Raw genomic sequence first — 20661 nt, 5'->3', positions numbered from 1 at the left:
AGATGTCAATGTTTTCCCCAGTAAGTTTTGTGTTGATTTAATTTTTTTTACTTGTGTGTGCAGGCTCGTGTGTTATTGTTATGTCTGGTGCAAATGTCCATTTCACATATGTTTACAACTTGGTATTATACTGCGTTTACACTTGATGCACTTTTGTTTTCGTCTGTTTTGTGTGCAAAAACGTATAAATTTCAAAGTCAGTTTACATTAGAAAATTTATACGGGTTCAGGTATAGTTAACAAAAAAACTTTTTTGGAAACTTATCCGTTTTTATTTTTTACCATTTTCATGCTCAATTCGTATAAATTTGCAATATCCAGTGTTTTTAATAAGGTTGACTTATGAATCCCGATATTTTTTCTTAAGTGTAAACGCAGATAATAACGACTTTATAAACTTTTGAGCTTTGCATAATTCTTTAATTGAAAACAAAGCTCTTCGCTCAATGGCATTAGTTCTTAGGTGAGAATTGTCGCCATAACTCCGTGAGCACCTTCAATTAGTCTTGTCCATTAGAAGCCATCTTCCAATGAAGATCCCTTGTTATTTCGAAGATACAGCGTTTATATTTACTTGATTTTCTCCGTGTTTGTAAATATGAAATATGAGAATATAAAATTTATCTGAAATATAATACAAACCTATTTTTCATTCCCCGAGTCCTCCAATTTTTATTGCCACGAAGAACTACTTTCGGGTTTTACTCATTTTGCAACTACTTATTTCAGGATATTGCGAAGAATTCAAGAGGATTTTTTCGATCGGTATCAGGATCAGGAGAATTTGAATAAGAAAAAGTGTAACTTAGAATCACATGAATCAAGGATGTCAATGGAATTGAACAAGCTTGCAATTCAATATTAGGTGATGCAGATCATAAATATTTTGGACTCATTCCACAAAATAAAAATTGAGTTTGACAAAAAGTAGCAGATTTTAAGATTTTTTAGATTCTTTTTTTTAGCATTTTTAGGAGTCATTGGAATTCCTACTTCCTTAATTTTGTTTCATGCTGTTAGTAAACTTGGCTAGAAATGTTTTGTTTCTAAAGTCAACCGCTATTTCCATAGTTTTGTAGCAACCTCGGCTTATGACAAGTTTTTTCATTTTGATCGCATAGTGCTGTAGAATAACACGCGCTTAAAAACGTTGGCAAATTAATTAAGGGGGGAAGAATTATTTGATGCTCAGAGAACTTTTCCTTTTAGTTTAGGACGATTATTGTCATCTTAGAATAATCCTCAATTCGATCAGTTGCTATGGCAGATCAGCGTTTAGGCTGTGAACGTCAACACCTAGAAAACTAGCTTGGTTGCTTTTTATGCAGTCTAAATGAAAAGCAACTCCATGTGCTTCTCCTGTACAAGTTAAACTTTAAAAGTCACTATAAAAAAATTGAAATTGTACCACTGTATGGAAGTTAATAGAAGACAAAAAAATATGTAAAATATCAAATCTACTTGTGGTATTGCAGGGTTATCGTATTGTACATTGGCGCATGCGTAGATCAGGTGGACAGCCTGTTTGTTGCATGCCTACATTACAGTATTCACGTCCTCGCCAGCAAAGGCCCCGGAATTAAAAAAAAAAGGACGTGCTGACGTCAGCAATAATTAGCACATTTTAACAGTTTTGATCTAACGTATTGTGGGGACTAACTTTAATATTCACGGGTTTTTCTACACCTACTTTGACCAAGATCATAGGACAAAACAAATCAGCTTTTCTGATATATAGACAATTTTTCTACAGTAAAAACAATTCATTATAAGTAATAATAATTAACAATTTTCACATTTCCATGTTCATATTTTGACCTTCCGCTCCAAGTGCAGTAAGCAAACTAGAACATCACAGCCTAACATAATTATATATCACAGTCTGTGGGCCAACCTGACTGGAAAACGTTGAAATATATATATATAAAAAAGTTGATAACACAAATCTTTTGTATGCCACTAGTTATAATTCGAGCAGAAGTTAGCAATATGCGTATGGCTAGGCAGATTTATCCCTTCAAGATATCAATTTCGACTTCTTCTGGTGACTTTCGTCGACTTGGGTCAATTCGGTATGGATCTGGATGGTAATCAACTAACGAAGTCAATTTCTTTTTCAACCCATCCTTCCATTGTTGTGGATTCTTAATAAAGTCTTTTACCAAATACACTATAATCGGTACCATTGTAATTGTGATGAAAACAAAAATAATGAATTGTGCCCACCCAGGGTAATGCACTTTAGCTGTCGACTTTTTCGTTCCCATATGCAACGGAGAGAAGTTTTGCTAAAGGTAAATGTCTAAGAGTTAATTGTATGATCACGCACTGTATGCTAAACTATTTCATTGGCCGATTTGCACAAGCTCGTGCTATACGCTTATTGGAATTGCCAATTATAGAGATTGGCGTATGACACCAGTACACAAGTTTATATGTAAATAGAAAATTTAAAGATTATTTATGTCGCTCCTTTATGGTCGAAAAATTGATTTATATTAACATTTTTCACCACTTTAAAAACCGCATCAAAACCTAGCCTCACAGTTTTGTAATGAACGGTCTAGGGTGCGGATTCCGTGGAAGCCCTTGATAAGACAACTCTGAAACTATGCTTACGGATTGCATTTATTATTTTCCTTATTTCACAAGTGTTTCATATGGGCTATGTAAGATAAATTTTAATAAATTCATATCTTTATATATCATCGAAATCTCTAACAAGTTTTCTTTTTAAAATAGTTCAAAAAAACTTAACCTGGTCTCCGTGTTTAACGCCTGCTTAAAAATATCAAAATTTCGACCTAATCATGCAGAGTGAATATAAAACCTGTCTTAATTACTAACTGTAGATACTCACCAATTGGTTGACGCATCCAACATACACATTGTAGAAAGCGCCCTTTGATCCAAGTTTTGCACAGTTTGCAACGAAGATGATAAATATAGCTAATGGTGAAATATATTTCCAACAAATCATCCAAAAAAGATAAGGTCGTTTACCAGTCATATATTCAATATCATCAGCAAATCTAAAACATATGTACTGCATTAAGTTTTGCATCCTCCACGACAGGAAAGCAGTCAAAAAAGCGTCGTGGCAAAGCTTGGTGGCTAGATTAAGCAAATGCATACCATTCTAGGAGATTTTGAAAAACACTTTAATTTAATGATGGGATTTTCGAAAATGATGAGAAAAGAAAAATTTGATGAAAAAGCTTTATTAATAAAGCAACATATTGAATATTCCGTACAACGAATATGTCGTAAATTACTTAATATCAATCATGTTTTTTTTTCATTTCATACCTAGCACCAACTTACACACATAATCACATATGGTCACTTACCGGTCATTGCCATAGACCCAGGAAACACCAATAGTTTGGAAAAACGCGATAAATAAGAGGCCTAACGATACAGAAAAATCGTCGAATATTTGAAAAGCATAGAATCCTGGCGAGGATACCAGACCAAGTCCAACAATCATCATACAAACAGCGACAATTGCTATAACAGAAAATCAAGAGTGACTTAGTGGATGTATTTTGGTTTTATGTGCCAACATCTGGCTCTTCTATTACACGTTTTCGAAGCAAAGTAAAAGTCGTTGCGGCTTTCTTCATTTTTTACATATTTTGAAAGTTTACTTAGCAAATTGGTGTAGTGAAAAATATAAATTTATAACATTCAAATATCATTTCTATGCCGGAGCAGAGATTGAATTTCGTTGTTATCAACCGCTAATTAAACTTCATGATGTTTCTGGGACTAGCACACGTAAATTAAATCCTAACGCAATTGAATATACCTGTAAATTTTGATTTTCCCATCGTCACCCATCCCATATCATAAAATGGAGCAATGGCACCTTCTAATGTTCCGAACTCTGAATCAATACCAAGTAATATCAACATGATAAAAAATAGAATGGACCATAATGGAGAAATGGGCATTTGAAGAAAGGCGTCACAAAAAGTAATAAAAGCAAGACCAGGACCTCCACCAATCTAAAAATTAATACAAAAACAATAGTTAATAGAGTGACAATGATGTTTGTACAAGTAGAGTATTGTCGTTAATGTTAGTATTAAAGTGTTATCCAAAAGATTTGTTTTCGCTGTTTTAAGTGAAGTTGCTGTATGAATGGGTAATCTTCAACTGAGAAGATTTCCCTCATTATTATTAGAAAAATCTTAAAACATCCTAATTATTTCACGTCTCAACGTTTCTCATAATGAAAGATTGTCGAATTTAGCTTTAGATTTCAGCAAAATTCTCTAAATTACATTTCCAAACAAAACACAACCGCGCTAAAGCAAAGAAGACACGCTTTACCTCTTCTAATGAGCCAGCATTTGGTCCTAAAACGTGTTCTCGATGTCCCAAAATAGAAAATACAACAATGCCAGCAAATATAGACGTCCCGCAGTTGATAAATACCACCGTGTAAGCATCTCTCACGCAGTTGTTTTTGATAGGCATGTAACTGGCGAATGAAACTAATGCACCGAAACCCAAACTCAACGTGAAAAACATTTGTGTTGCCGCATCCATCCAAATTTGTGGATCTTTTAGTTTTTCAAACTATAAAAGAGGACACACCTTTACTTTAATCTTATAAGCGACATCAAAATAGAAAAAAATCCAAATTGATCAATTGGATGGAAGTTAATTATGTCTCCCCTGAAACTAAACATGCAAAACAATATGACATCATATGGACGCATTGGCATCATTATGACATCATAATTTGCTAGTCCAAAAAGTTCAAAACAAACAAAATGTATAAAGTATATGGGTGGTTTTAGCTGATGGCCTGTTGGCTAGGAACAACTGGAGCATGATAACTTTAAGAAATTTGCGGTAGATAAAAACTAAAAGTTATAAAATTTCAACTGACATTCGGTAAATTTAAATTGACTCGAACACTTAGATAAGGTCTAGATAGAGTTATCTAAAAAAATCATAAATGCTTACATCAGGATAAAATAAAGCCTTCAAACCAATAGATGCTCCGTCTAAAGTCACGCCGGCGAAGAACAAGATGATAAGCACGATGTAGGGAAACGTTGCAGTGAAATAAACAGCCTGAAAATATAAATATATATTAACCAGCTCTGGCCAGTTCGACATCAGAAATAAAAAACATTGTCGGCAGCCAGGAGTGTTTGCTTTTAACCCAACTTGTCATGTGTCAAATGAAACCAACGTTGTAGAATTAGTTAATTTCTTATGGAATACAGTACACTCCCGATAACTCGAACCTCCAAGGGACCAAAAAATAGTTCGAGTTATCGAATGTTCGAGGGCATTCGGTAACTCGAATTTAGGCCGATAAGTAAAAATAGTTCAAGTTATTAAAAGTTTTTGTTTTTTATTCTTCTAAGAAGAAAGGTATACAGTTATAATTATACATCACTGAAAAAAAATTCTATTATTTACAGGAGATAAAAAATTTTTTGTCAACTTTGGAAGAACAATTTATATTATTAAAAGAAAAGTAGTCACTTTTTACTGAGATTGTTTTCATTTTTCCTCTAAAGTTCGAGTTTTCGGGGGAATTTCTGCCCAGGGGACAGGAAAAATGGTTCGACTTAACGAATGTTCGACTTATCGGGGGTTCGAGTTATCGAGTGATTTTTGTGAGAAAGTATTAGTGAAGGTTCAACGGGAATTCAAAAGCAGTTCGAGTTACTGGAAGTTCGAGTTATTGGGGGTTCGAGTTATCGGGAGTGTGCTGTAATTGTTTTCAAGCGCGTACTATAGTTTTGATTTTTGTTACTCGCTAAGTATTGTCTTAAGATAGGTCCTAACAAGGTTACCACTTAACACAATTCTCTCATGTGACTTTCTACTTGCAGAAATCAAAATGGCTCATTACAGGTTGGCACGTTTGGAAATCATGCCACCTAATAAAGAATACAAATGTGTTGACCGTTAAGAATGATTTAAAAAACATAAAACAAAAAGAAAGAAGTTTACCTTTCCGCTTGATTTCACGCCTTTAACAATACAAGCATATACTACCGCCCAAGACAGGATCAAACAGCCAACGAGTTTCCAGTTAATTCCCTCCCCCAAACTGTTAATGGAGGGCGAAATATTGAGAGCTTTTCTGTAGAAATAATATAACTGTGGATCTTGAACGCAACAGTCTGAAAATGTTCTCACTTGATCACAATAGCCGTTGTGTGTTGTGTTAGTTGTGGAATTGGTTGTGGAATTCTTCAAGCTCGTATTAAAAGATCTGCTGATATTAAAAAATCCGCTCATATCGAAGAATCCGCTCGTATTGAAAGATCCGCTCGTATTGAAAGATCCGCTCGTATTAAAAGATCCGCTCTTATTGTACGGAGTTGAGGCGGCGCATTGTCCCCTTAACACATTGTATTCGTCATAGCTAATTAATAGAAATTTTCAGAATTAGAGAGACACTGACAAGGTTTTGGGGGTTAGGGTGGACTTAAAATTGTTACGTTTTTTAAAGCCTGGTTATTATGGTACAATTCAGCAGCCCCAGTGTCTTTTATAAATTTCTTTATAATACTATACTCTTAAAAACTGCCAAAGAATGTACGAAATTATTCTTTTAAGATTCTTTGACGTCGATATAATTTAACACCAACTGACTTTGTATACACACAAAAAAATTCGTTCCCAACTTACCGCGGGCAATTTTCCAATCTCCATGGCAACTTGGATGTAAACGAAACGAACAAATAGTAGAAACACCACGCAATCACAGCGACATAGTAAATACACAACATCATAGAAATCACCACACAAGATACACCAATCCCAGTAAGAGCTGGATGCATCTTTTGAAAACAACCAATGGCGCTGCGTTTAAAGCGTTGACCAATAGCAAACTCAATATAAAAAAGAGGAAGCCCCTCTATGACCATCATGATAAAATACGGAATAAGAAATGCACCTGAAAATAAAGGGTACATTGATAAAAAAAATTATAATACATTATCTAGAAATTATGCCGAAAACACATATTATTATTCCGAACATTTACATAGGATAGCCACTTCAGTGTTGGAAACACTGTTATCAATGTGGGTCCTGTGTTCTGAATGTATACTTTTTGGTATCCACCGGCAATGCCTACCTAATTTCCCCTCACATGGCATGAGTTGACGCTGGACCGAACCACGGACCATCTGATATAAAGTAATTTCATCACTTCAGGCTAAACAGGCGACCAAAAAACACGGAAACTATGGGGGGGAGGGTTATAGCCGCCATCACCGCCACCTGCTGCGGCGCTAAAAAGGCGGAAATTAAGTTTTTACCTATATTTTCCTTTATTTAAAATTTTACTAATTTTGAGCGAATATTTTGCTAATAAACGAATTCATTTGATTTTTGTGGTCTGTCTACCTACAGAAATGTGCATGAGCATTGTTATCAACGCAAAATCCAAACATTACGTCGCACGGAAAGTCGTCTATATAGAAGTTAATCACAGTGACTCGGAAAATAACCGAGTGACTGTGATTTAATCTGTGGATGACTCAAGATGACCTGCATATTTATTCTACTTAAATTATACCTACACGTCATTAGAATGGTATTTTAAAAAGACCAATTAAAACATCGTTAAATGAAAATTAAAAACTGTAAATTACAATTCTGACTTACCTCCGCCATTTTTTTGACATAGGTAGGGGAACCTCCAAACATTTCCAAGGCCAACTGCTAATCCAACAGATGCTAAGATAAACTCTGTTTTGTGCCCCCATGACTCGCGATCTTTTACTTCGACATCAGAATCACCAAGAGCGACTTTCTCATCAACTCCATTTGGATCCAACTTACTCTTTTCGTCGGAGTATTCTAAAGTAGAATTAGCCTTTTTTATAAAAACGTGTAAATTTTAGATCAGGTTTGTTCGCTTTTTTTTAGCCTCTTTTAAGCCTCAAATGTTTTCATTGGTGTTCCTCCAGAAAATAGGGTCAAATTGTCAAATGATGAGCATTGATAGGATTGAAAAACAATGTATGATCGATGTTGAAGTTATTTTATTGTAAAAAATATTAAAAAGATATAGAAAAAAAGAAAACAAAATTGTTCAGGAACGATTGTAAGAATTTCAGACTCTTCAGATATTTTTTTGAGCAAGTTCTTCAATTGTTGTTGATTTTTTTGCAAAATCTCACCCTCGAAGTTCTTATAAGCTAGGTTCGTATAACAAACGCGAGTCTCAAGCTTTATAATCAATCATTATTAGAGAAAAGAAAAAAAGCTAAATGACCAATAAGGCGCCCATTGCTTAAAAACTTTCCCGTTGAACCATTTTAAGACCAAAAAATTTAAAAAGCCTTCTGGTCTAGGATAAAAAGACTCATATTTGGCAAAAGCTTCAAAACTTGAAACCCGAAGTTTATATTTTTCTTAATATATAATGAATTCATTCTATCTCGTTCCCAGTGGTTTTCTTTTTTGAGACAGCAACAACAGAAAGCGAAAAAGAAACTCTCGGGAGGAGATTGGAGTTTACACCATTTTTTTATAAGAATACCAAAATCCTTACTAGGTTGGTCATCATTTTCTTTCTCTATTGCGTTAAGCCTATTATTTTCAGTGCCAACCTGATATTCTCATAAAATAAAAAGTGTGTATTTGGAAACACTATTTTTATAAGAACTAAGGATTTTCTAGCTTTTCAATGTTTTGTATTTGGAAACGCTGAAAGAAACGTGTAAAAGAACTGGTAAATCATTTTATTAGTGCTTAGAAGAACACTATGGTGAAGGTGCAGAAAACTAAAAAAGTCCAAAACTTTTTTTAGTTTAGTGTACTTATGTCCCGTGTTCATCTCAAGAAAGTCTCCAAACAAATGTTCTTATCCACCAGACTTTGTTTGTTTAAATAGTCAAAAACAGAGGTGAACAATATTTTTTGTTCATGTCGAGGCTTTCATTCATTTATTATTTTTGTCGCCTTTGCAAAATATTTGACAATCAATATGTTGATCAATATTATACAGGGGCGGATCTAGGGTTAGGCAGCCTAGGCAATTGCCTAAGCCTAGTTTTGTGAACTAGAAAAAAAATTCTCTATAGATAGAATAATCTATAAAAAAACTAAATTATTTTTATCAATTTATTTTTGGCATCCGCCGATTTCGACTATGACGATGCGCGGCGTGCGTGTTTTATTTTACTCAAATAAGCAAACCCGGGGCGATCTTAGGCAAAATGTCTATTCGCCTAAAACGTCCGCGGGTTTTAAAGTTCCGAATGAATGAAAATCACAGATGGAAGAAAAAACGCCTAAAACGTCCGCGGGTTTTCAAGTTCCAATGAATGAAATTCTGGAATGTGAAGAAAAAACGCCTAAAACGTCCGTGGGTTTTAAAGTTTATACGCCTAAAACGACCACGGGTACGGTTACATGGAGTGGATGTTTCTTTTTCAACATGGTTTACCTGGATCAGGTCCAATTGCAGGGAGCACTTCAAATGTCTAGAATATTAAAGCAATTGTATGCCACCTAAGTTAAATAAAGAAGTTTTGAATTTGGAAACCTTTTCAGATATTGAAAGGATTGGAAATGCTGGAGAGAAGTATTTTGGCCACGTGTGCCGTGTTGTTGTCTCAAACCAAACCTTTATCTTCCTCTGCAAGAGACAATAAATTCAGTAATACTTGAAATATTTTAGTTTTAGCTGCTCCTGAATTTTAGGCACTTTTGTGTCAAGAACTATTCTTAAAAGTGGTAAACCACCAGATGTTCTTACAAAACGTGTAATTTAAATCTTTTTCTTATCAAAACAAAAGGTTTTAACTTGGCCTTGATCAAATGCATTGTTTATAAACATAAAAGCCCAATGCCAAACGAGATAGCTAACGGAGGCAATTTATGTAAACACTGTCTTGGCGGTCGAAAGATGTTTTGATGTGTATGTTAAATTCGGTATAGAGTATTACTAGCTACCTGTATGTGTATTAATTGGAATTTTGTTAGTTTTTTTTTCTTTAACGTCTTAAGGGTCACTGGCTTCGTGTAGGCTTCGTGTAGCCGTTTATGCAACTGTGTATCTTTGTTTCTGTTTGGGAGAGAATACATTCTTGTAAGATAACTAAGGGACAGCTCTTTCATGAACGCAAAAGTCCAAGCTAAATGTTAATAGATCTGCAGATCCCCTTTCCCTCCCCTAAACATCAAATCAGAAAAGGTAATCTTTGAATGTTGTCAGTCCTTGAAACCATAAGCACTCATCCATGTGTCCCTGCTAAGCAGGTAGACACTAAAAGTTATTAATTCTTTCTGTTCTCTAAGAAATCGATGTATACAGTATGAGATATAATTAAACGTCAAAGGATTCTACCTCGTCCCACCGCCAAATTTATACGCTTAGCATATACTTTTTTATTGTGATTGTCCCTAAGAACTTTGACTTTGTGGGAACTTTTAAACAGTGCATTTTATATGCAACATCCCACTGCTCATTTTAAAACTTTTAAGAACACGAGAAGATCTCTTTGACTTTCCCATGTTACTTTTAATTGTAATAATATTGCTAAAAACAAAAGAATGAAGCAATACCTAATCTAAGAATAGTCCAAGTTTGTTTTATAATATTTCTTATTCTCATCTTGCTGAGCAATACATTGATATAATTTTGTTTTAGGATAAGATATTTTGATGTCACCCTGGTACCTAAGATGAATATTCTTCTGACAATGAAAATCACCATCAATTAAAAGAACACAGATTTGTTAATCCTTATAATATTGGAAAACTGTAAACAATGGATATATATCTGGTATAATCCACAAAGTTGTGTTTCATAAGAGGAACAAAGAAGGTGAAAAAAATCAATCAAAATAACTTGTATTTTGATGTCACCCTGGTACCTATGATGAATATTCAAGTAAATAACACAGAAGATTTGTTCTGAATCCTTATAATATTGGAAAACTGTAAACAATGGATATATATCTGGTATAATCCACAAAGTTGTGTTTCATAAGAGGAACTAAGAAGGTGAAAAAAATCAATCAAAATAACTTGTATTTTGATGTCACCCTGGTACCTATGATGAATATTCAAGTAAATAACACAGAAGATTTGTTCTGAATCCTTATAATATTGGAAAACTGTAAACAATGGATATATATCTGGTATAATCCACAAAGTTGGTGAAAAAAATCAATCAAAATAACTTGTGAATATTCAAGTAAATCATAGAAATGATTTTCACGTAAAACATATACAGATCGAAACAAGAATTGCATGTTAAAAAACGTTCTGTTACAGACTGTAAACTAACAAAATGTCATGTCAACTTATGGATATGAGTAGGATTTGTATATATGTTGCTTTTTATATGAGAATCTTCATAATTGGCTTATAGTTACTAAAACTTTCTTAAAGATTTTACAGTATTAAAATATTTTTTAAACATAGTTGACAGGGACATGTAAGGGTAAATAATATGAGACATCTTAAATGTTTTGATGTTATTTTTCTAATTTCTAACTCTTTTCTGGCTTAATGAACTGCCTTTCTCTTGTGGGAATTTCATAGCATTAAAATTAATGCTTAATAGAAATTGGTGCAAAACTACACCAGTAACCCTAATGCTAAACTGTATTAACTTCATGAAGAGGTGATTACTATATACTTTTTGTACACGTTTATTATATGTTGCGATCTTACACTGTAAGTCTAACTGGAAATCTTTCATTCTTTTATATGCTGGTTTTCTTTGTGCATTTGCAGGTTGTTACCACAGACTATAATTTTCCAAACAATATTTCTACGTTGCACTACTGTTGACTATCTATTCCTAAAATTGTCTTGTAATGTAATTTTTTGTTGTATTGTTAGTTATTAGACTTATTGCATGTTTTGAAATGAAGCAAATCCCCAACTTATTACTTGTACTCGTATTATGTGCGCAAAACGAAAAAAGATGCTAAGATACTTAATACCAATATGTGATTCAAAGAAATTATGGAAACGCTAACCCTGTTTCAAATCGAATTTGCTAACCAGACGCATTTTCCATCCGCATGTTTTAACAAGGATAAAGTGGTAAAACTACGGGGGTTACTGTTATTTGTTTGGCTATAAAGAAACTTTCGTTTCTAATCTAGAAGGATTCTTAATAACTAAAAACCTTACTTTTGGGAAAATTTTAGTTCCTTTTACAGCAAAAACACAAAACGGCCGATTTACCTCGTACAACACCACAACCCTTGACATTACTTTGCCAAAAAATCTATGAAATTTTGCCTAACCAGAAAAAAATCCTAGATCCGCCCCTGTTATATACACGACACTACGTCATTTTAACACGGATTAACTGCTAAGCTTTTAACCCAACAGACCATTTTTGACACTTTATTCTTAATAAACCTAATCCGACAAACCGCTGCCCGTCTAAAAGAAGGTTTAGTTTTTAAAATCTTTACTTGCTAACTGCAATTGCGCCGTTACTTCTCAAAAGACTGACCAAACACATAACATCGCAAAGTTAGCTACTGCACGAAAACACCGTAAAATTGACCACCGAACACGAAAACACTGCCAAGTTAGCTACTACACAAGAAAAAACTCTACCAAGTTAGCTACTGTACACAAACGAACACCTTATAAAGAGTCTCCTAAATTTAACTGCATTCCTAAACAATGATGTATATAATGTCGTAGTGTTTGGTAACAATTTATACCTTCCCAACAGTTAACGCAGAAGTGTCCGCCTGGTTTTAACAATAAAAGCTATTTTCGTCATCAATTAGGGCTTTGCAATTAAGCTAATAATCACGTTACTTAAAATATTTCGCCTAACATTGATAGCGTTCTGGTGCTAATGATGGCTTTATAACAAAACCACACAAAAAGCATTTCTGTTGATAAAACGTAGCGATACATGATAATTAGCATGAGTTCTTGTCTTTTTATTTCGTCATCAAGTATATCTTTGCATCTATTTGAAGACCAGAAGAGCCCCCGTAACAACTTTTGTATACGAAGCCTGCGTGGCCAGTACAGAATGCACGATTGGCGCTAACATTTGCAGTGTAAGAACAACAAGAATTTCCAGAATGGCTTTTTAAGGTCGTGGCGGCCTAGAAAAGCCATTTTGGAAACAAGAGTTCCAGTTCCGCAACTCTCATTTCCAAGATGGCCATTTTCATCATGGACTTCTTTTATTTACGTCATTCAGGGACCTACAAACGGTAAATTCCTATTACGTAGCGGACTTTTGGTCTGCTTGTGTGCTAACTAAAACAGGTCTACAATATTGCTAAATATTTACACCACGCATGCGCAAAAAAGATTGTATGCTCGCGCGTAGCAGCAAGTTGGGTGATCAAAAAACCTTCTTCAACATATTGCCGGTTCTTGTTCAGCATTTTTTGTAGCGAAACATTCTGAACAGCAAATGAATGAGCGGATTTGTTCCAGCAAGTTTTCGTTAAATATTTTATATAATATATAAGTGCACCTGCTCATTTAAGTTATTAGTCTGAATGAAAAAATACAAAAAGGGGCGAGCGCGAATGATTTAAATAAGATAATTGTAAAATCAAAAATATTTTCTAAATATACTTCAAGTAATAAAACTTATAAAACCAACCAAATATTTCTTCATAGGTTCAGTAAAAGAGAAAAGTTCGTACAACGAAAAAATAATGTAAACAAAAGGAAATCAACATACGTTCAGTGTCGAGTTCTTTCACTCCGTTTAGTTGCACGTTAGCCATGTTAGTTTCTTCCTCTTTTACAGATATACACAAAGTTTGTTCTTGTTACCACTTGTACAGAATAACTTTCCTAACTACCTGAAAAAAAAAGTTTTTATTAGCTCTCAAGAATTAATCTTTTTTAACGGCCTCGTTAACAAGACTTTATTATCGTGTGTTTTTTCATTGAAAGGTGTTCTTTCATAAATGCATTTGTTTAAACTACCTATTTGTTTAAAACTATAAACTCAATAACACTTTTTGTTTGAATTAATAAATTCTATTTTACGCGCCATAAAGTTGTGATTTTGCAATCACGCAAAATTAAATAACTATTTGTGTATAGAGCTTTGTTATCAAAAAAGAAAATTGTTTATTTTTTTGCTCAGAGTGTAAACCAAAATAAAATATTTCTTTGTGGCATAAAATATCACCAACCTCCCCCCAAAATAAGTGATCTTTTTAAAAAAATTATTGGTTTTCGAGATGTAGGTCTTGAAAGTTCAGCTAGTTTATTCGGAATTATGACATCATGAATTGCATGCTGTGATACAATTGCTGGTATGAATGATAATCAGAGTAACCAAGTATTAATATTCATGTAAATATGTTCAAAATATCTAACTGGATACGTGAAAACAACAGCATACTTAGTTAAACTCTTGAAACAACGCCTTACTTATATCAAATACATGATGCCATTTTAAATAGCTTAATTATTATCAAGATTTCTAACTCACAAAACAAAACTGATCAAGATCATCTAAAAAAAATAAAAAGATTCACAGTCAACTTTTTCATTTTTTTTCGCGGGAGGTAAGCTTTAAAAACAAAGCATTTTTCCATTGTCAATTTGATTTAACTAAAATCTTAAAAGCAGTCAACCAATGAGCGAGTAAAAAGTAAGAATCAGTCTCATAGTTCAGCAAGTCAAACTCTCCTTTTTTATAGAGGCTCACATTTTTGTTCCGACATTATCAACATTTGCATTGAAGTCTTTCAATTTACTTCACAGATTTAGATATCGAAAAAAAAGCGTCTGGATTCTTGTTTTTTATAACAATAAATTCCAGAATTTATATTTCTGGCTAAATATAAAAATCTTGTTGGCTTGCCGAAGTAAAGTTACAATAATTGAAAGAATAGATTATAAAAAATATATAGCATGCACGGTAAATACGTTATTCAATTTTTTAACATTGATCTGTGAAATTTCACTATGCAATATGATAACTATAAATCGTAACAAGGTTATTTTGTTATTGTATTCGCTCTCTGTCAGTTATTAATCACTTTATTTTTTACATATATATATATAAATGAATCAACAGAGCATGACATAATCAGTTTCTACAATACTTTCTTTTTTATTTTATTTTCCCACCTGCCCCACCCTTTACGCCCGTTAGACTGTTACATGTCACTAAAAACAATTAATGCGCTCCATCCATGAGGCTTTTTGCGAAAACAACTGCATGCGGATTTTTTATAAACATTGAAATAGACAAATATAGCTGTTCCACAACATGCGGTTTGTATACAAATATTAGTCTTGCTGAAGCTATACAAATATAAATCAAATTTTATAACTTTTGGCGGACAAATGTTTTACCTAGATTTTTTGTCTCCTGCGCTAATGCTTTTTGACAAAACAAATTTAAATGTAAAATATATTTATGCATTTTTTTATTTTTTTCTTATAAAATTAATTACACGGTTTTGGGAAAAAATAAATGAAAAGATTATAGAACAATGTCATCTTAAAAATTAAAAACCGGTAATTTTCCGGTGACGGTTTTCTTAAGAGGTTGAAAGAGAATTCCCTCCTGAATATTTTCTCCTGGATAATTTCCCTTTTTAATAGCTAATTTCAATCATAGATTTTTTTCTAGAAAGGAAAATGTTCGTAAAGTTTAAATTGACACTGCTTTTTGTTCATTGTTTACGCAACCATTGGACGGTACAGAGCGACGGACAAAGCGAGACACGCTCTTTCAGATATGAATTTGCACAAATTTCTTTTGACATAAGTAATGTATGGACTTCTGAAGTGGTATGTTTGGAGACAATGTTGTAAATCGTTTTAATTATAATCTTGAACACAAAGATATGAAGAATAATATGACCGTAGTATATATTTTTATGTCAGGAAAATGTTGTTCAAATAATAGTTCAAAGTCTGCGAAATATCTACGGAAAAACTTTCGCCGCTACTTGCAGTTGCCATCTTCGCTCATAGACAGTAAGACTGCGTGCATTACAAGACATTATAGTCGCTACGCTATGAAAAATACACGGGAATTCACCCATCGCTACTCAACCTCGTCTCCAGGGGTGCTGGCCCATGGAAAAAACCACAGGTAATTATTCAGCAACCTCTAAAACTTCCCCCCTGATAACAATTGCGGAACAAGTGTGATATAATTCTTGATGTTTCCGAAGAATGAACCAATATAAATAAAAATACTTACGAAATATTTATTTTATTTATTTATTGACTAAAGACGATTTGTAAAACTGTTATGTTTGTCTTACAAATCGGCACAGCAAGAACACAATCATGTACAAAAGTTAATGACACCGAACAGCCCATTTCAAAGTTTTTCGCCCAAGTGATTGCATAGGCTGTTTCTATATTAGAGTCGCGCATTTTGAACTTGTCAATGTCCAGTGCCTTAAAACGTGATAATTGTTGATGAAATCACACGAACATTTTTCCTGAATTTCGGGACTTCGTTGATTGTTTCGTTGTACCAGAGCTCTGGAAACTGCCACTAACAAATTCTTAACACTCTCCACCTGGCTTAGTGAGCGCGAAAGAAGCGTCTTGACAGCCTGCCAGTTGCAGAGTATTGACCATTTCACAATTTTAGCTATGCTTAAAGAACATGTCAATATTTCAGTAATATTGTCCACGGGATCTTGCAAACAGAATTCGCATCAAAATGAAAGAAATCTTTTTGAATAACATTATAAACTCGTTTTTATTGATTGCTACTGATTTTCTTAAGTAATCGTTCTTTTAGCTTTTTCACCAAACAAACTTAGTTATGACGAAACTCTTCGATGGTTACTTTACGTGTTCGTCTCCAAAATCGATCTCTTTTAGACAAGACAATAACAAAAAACATGATATTGTCACACGAGAGTTTTACTTATATTGATAAACAACTTTATATAATTTGGTGTTAGGCTTCAACAGAGAGGTAGTCGCCTAATATCGTGTCTCCTAAGACATCAAAGATTTATTCTTATGTCTATCTTTTGTCAAATATTAACGACAGGGTGGACATACTCCATAATCTCATCCATTAAAGAAAAAATAATATTTACTGCTGAACGGAGTCCATCAGAAAACCGTATAATATAGTTTTTTGCGACGGAGGTGAAATAAGGCGTTTGTGGATACCTAACAATAGATCCCACATGTTACAAGATATGACGTCAGCTAAGTTAGACTTAGAACAAACTAACAAACTCCTTTTCCCTATAAAGAAACAACTTAACAACTTACTGTGAAAAGAACCTTTATTAGATCATAATAGATGACCCTCTCTGTCAATCTCTTTCTATACTTCTCTTTATAAGAAAAAATTACAGATTACATAAAAGTTTGCACAGTGACATGGTTCCAGATTAGCTAACATCTCACAGCTTAAGTACTCTTAACTCTGATTCATGATTTGTGTTAGTTTAGAAAGAAAGAGAGTTATTGAAAATAGATCAATAATAAACACTTATTATATCACTGATGGTAAATCATGGTATTCATATCAACCAACAGTTTATGCTTTACGTAGATAAAAGTTTTCCGTAAACCGCGAAAACCGCAAAATTTTACACACGCGAAATTTTATTAACTGGTTTATGACTTTACGGTGTAAAAGAAAAGGGCTGACTCCAACCCTATTTTTTGCCAATATATTTAAACCCTATTCAGTGTAGGGTAGGCAAAAGTAACTTACCTTCGGTCTGCAATTTATGACTCGCCAACAGGTTTCACTTAAAACTACCAGTAGCTATAGTTGTTGTAACATTCAATTTGCGCCAATTTCAACTTGCGGTACCATTTCGCGTGACAGACAGACGTATACGGGTATTATAATATAGACTAGTCTTTGGCCCGTTGAAAAATCTACAGGGTCGCCCGTCTTTTATATATCGCATTTCGTGTTTCCGTAGCGCGAGGTTTTTTCTCACGCGTCTATTATTAAAGGAATAATTGCTTATAGATCTACTGTGACAAAAGTTGGGCCGTCAAAGTACACAGCAATCAGCAATTTTTTTAAATTTTGCTGTTGTCAGCAATTAACACATGACTAAAGATGAAAATGAGGCTGCTATCTTGTTTATGATAGGTATTATATCTACTAATCAATTTTAAAAATGAAATTTAGTTTATTACGATTAGTTACCTTGGATAGGACCTTGGATAGGACTTTTAAAGCTCATGTAAGCTACGGAATCTATGCAAGAATAGCAAACAACGGCCTAAGTCAATTCAGTTCTTGTGCTTTAATGTGAAAAATGGATTGACTTACAATTTTATCTTCTACAGTGGAAGGGAACGGTCTATCAGAAAGCTAGTGGTGTGCCAAATGTGATTTCATTTAAAAACGTTTATATATGTTCTCAAAAGAACACTAATTTTTGCATCATTGTTTTTTTACCGCAAATGTATTCAATGGTGGAGGATTATTCAATTACAGCAACGCTTTGAGTGTAGTTAAATCATAGTCATAAGAAAAAGAGACTCAAGACTATGGTTGAATGTATACAAAAGAAAGTAAGGCAAGAAGTAAAATAAAATTCTTAAACTACTAAGTAGGATGGCCCAGAAGGGTCAATACACTTGGCACTGGATAAGACCACTTGGACCCTAACTTAAATTGGTTAATAATAATAACTTCTTTTCGATAATCAAATAATTATGATAAGTCATCTTACCAAATTTTAGGTTCGATACCTTCTACAATTTTATTTCGGATTTCACTAGAAAATCCGAAAAAATCCGATACTAGAACGTTTTTTTTTTGTCATTTTACTGCCATTGTGTCATCCAAAATGAGTAAAAGTCGGAAGGTTCGCTTAAATAAATTTTATTTTAACTACCAGAAACTTTAAACGAAACTTTTATAATCGCTGCAGAATTGAAGTAAATTCATTTTATAAAGGTGTTACAGGCATCCTTTAAACCTATTATTGCGATTATTAATCCAGAATATCCACTTTAGCTCGTATTGGTACTGTTATCAATACGCGTCCTGCGAATGGTGTCCTAACAGCGATAGAGATTAGGGTCAAGTAACTACAATTTTCCAACCCTAAAAAATACAATTTCGGACTCTTTCCTTTTTTCATTGCGGAATGCGGGTGATGTTTGTGTATATTTATAGAATCTTCTACACAACGAGTTTTTGGGACTGAGCATATCTTCCGTGTTAAAAAGGGCAGTATGTGACAAGAAATGCGTAGTTTTGTGTAAAAATGAGCAGTGTTTATAAGAAGTACTCACAGGTGTATTTAAGGTGCACAGTGTTGTATACGAAATGCACAGTGTTGAACGATAAGTTGGTATTGTTGTATTTAAGGTGCACAGTGTAATATAAAAAGTGCACAGTGTTGTATGAGAAGTGTACAGTGTTGTATTTAAGGTGCGCAGTGTTGTATAGAAGTGCACGGTGTTGTACGAGAAGTTGGCATTGTTGTATTTATAGTGCACAGTGTTGTATAAGAAGTACACAGAGTTGTACAAAAAGTTGGCAATGTTGTATAAGAAGTCCACAGTGTTGTATAAGAGGTGGCCAGTATCATCGAGAGCAATGGACATGTGTACACATATGTACAGGCAAAAATATAAACAAAAGATTAAAGATATTAAGTGAAAAAAGACAACAATGATGCTAAAATTGGTAAAGTCTGCCCTTAAACAGAGAAGATAATAGCTGAGAAAAAGCAATTTTAATGCATTTTCATTCTTATGTTACTAAAATCCTAATTAGAAAATTAGTGTAAAATAGCCAATTTGGCCTATGTGGTCCTTCTTTTCTTGCCTGTCAGGAGGCGTGCACATATACAGAACTTTGTAAACATTCGCAACTCATCAAAAGTGTATGGTGAAACAGTTGCAATTAACTACTGTCTGAATACCAGAAGCATTGAAAGATTTAACTTGTCGTGTCGTGTGGTATTTCTAACGATTAATTTGAATCGTCCAATCAGATTCGTTTACGTTAAGACTAAAGTTTACATAGAATTCCTTCCTCCAATCATAACAAAATAACCTTACTTAGTTTTTAAAGAACTCAACAGGATCCCTTTTTATTGAGTCCTTTGTTATTTATACGTTGCACAGAATAGCCCATTTCTTTTCGTTTTCTTATTCTTTTGTTCTTTTGTTAACCAATCTAATTTGTCAATTAACCTTACATAATTTAAATGAATTTAACAAAAAAAAAAATCAAACATTTACCTCCTTTTCTTTGTCCAATCTTTTAAAAAACACTCTAACTTTGTGAACTGTTCATACGGCTTTTAAAAGATATTTTATATACAAACTTTTCATTGAATTGGACTGCTTATCAATAATAAATATTTTTAATACAATTCATTGAAAAATATATTCGAAGAGGTAAAACTAAATGAAAACATCACGAAGTGTGTATGGTGAATAATTGAAATCGATAATGCAGTAACTTTTCAATTATGCAATAAAACAGTCAGACGCTCCCCCGTTTGTAGTTCTAAGTAAGTAGCTATTCTATATGTAAATATACAAACACTCTCCTTCACAAGCTTATTTTTGTGGTCAGATTTTTATGACTTTGCGCTTTTCCGCTAAGTGGTTTGCTATTCAGGAAATGAGACTGAACTTTAATATTGAGACAAATACCGCTTCTTCTTAATTAACAAAATCTTTGCCTCAGTAAGTCAGTTTTATTCAAAAGTT

The 20661-nt window shown here is 33.6% G+C and overlaps 1 protein-coding gene and 1 long non-coding RNA gene across 2 annotated transcripts in view; one reads left to right on the top strand and one right to left on the bottom strand.

Annotated features, from left to right (window-relative positions):
• Nucleotides 1–1723: 1723 nt before the first annotated feature.
• LOC130653616 (sodium-dependent neutral amino acid transporter B(0)AT3-like) lies at nt 1724–20376 on the bottom strand. The gene is made up of 11 exons (XM_057456140.1): nt 20185–20376; nt 13688–13811; nt 7654–7848; nt 6670–6937; nt 5986–6403; nt 4981–5091; nt 4339–4587; nt 3812–4010; nt 3351–3510; nt 2861–3032; nt 1724–2288 (listed from the first exon to the last, which is right to left on the bottom strand). The coding sequence occupies exons 2-11, from the start codon at nt 13731–13733 to the stop codon at nt 2010–2012; spliced, it is 2097 nt and encodes a 698-aa protein (XP_057312123.1). The 5' UTR covers nt 13734–13811; nt 20185–20376; the 3' UTR covers nt 1724–2009.
• Nucleotides 17963–20661, top strand: part of LOC130653617 (uncharacterized) — a 6037-nt gene continuing 3338 nt past the window's right edge. Inside the window, exon 1 of the long non-coding RNA XR_008984249.1 lies at nt 17963–18070. This is a non-coding gene — a long non-coding RNA (uncharacterized LOC130653617). The remainder of the gene's footprint in view (nt 18071–20661) is intronic.

This window comes from Hydractinia symbiolongicarpus, chromosome 8, assembly GCF_029227915.1.
Source record: "Hydractinia symbiolongicarpus strain clone_291-10 chromosome 8, HSymV2.1, whole genome shotgun sequence".
Lineage (NCBI taxonomy): Eukaryota > Metazoa > Cnidaria > Hydrozoa > Anthoathecata > Hydractiniidae > Hydractinia > Hydractinia symbiolongicarpus.
Note: the sequence above shows the minus strand (reverse complement) of the source record. Positions and strands in the feature narration are given on the sequence as shown.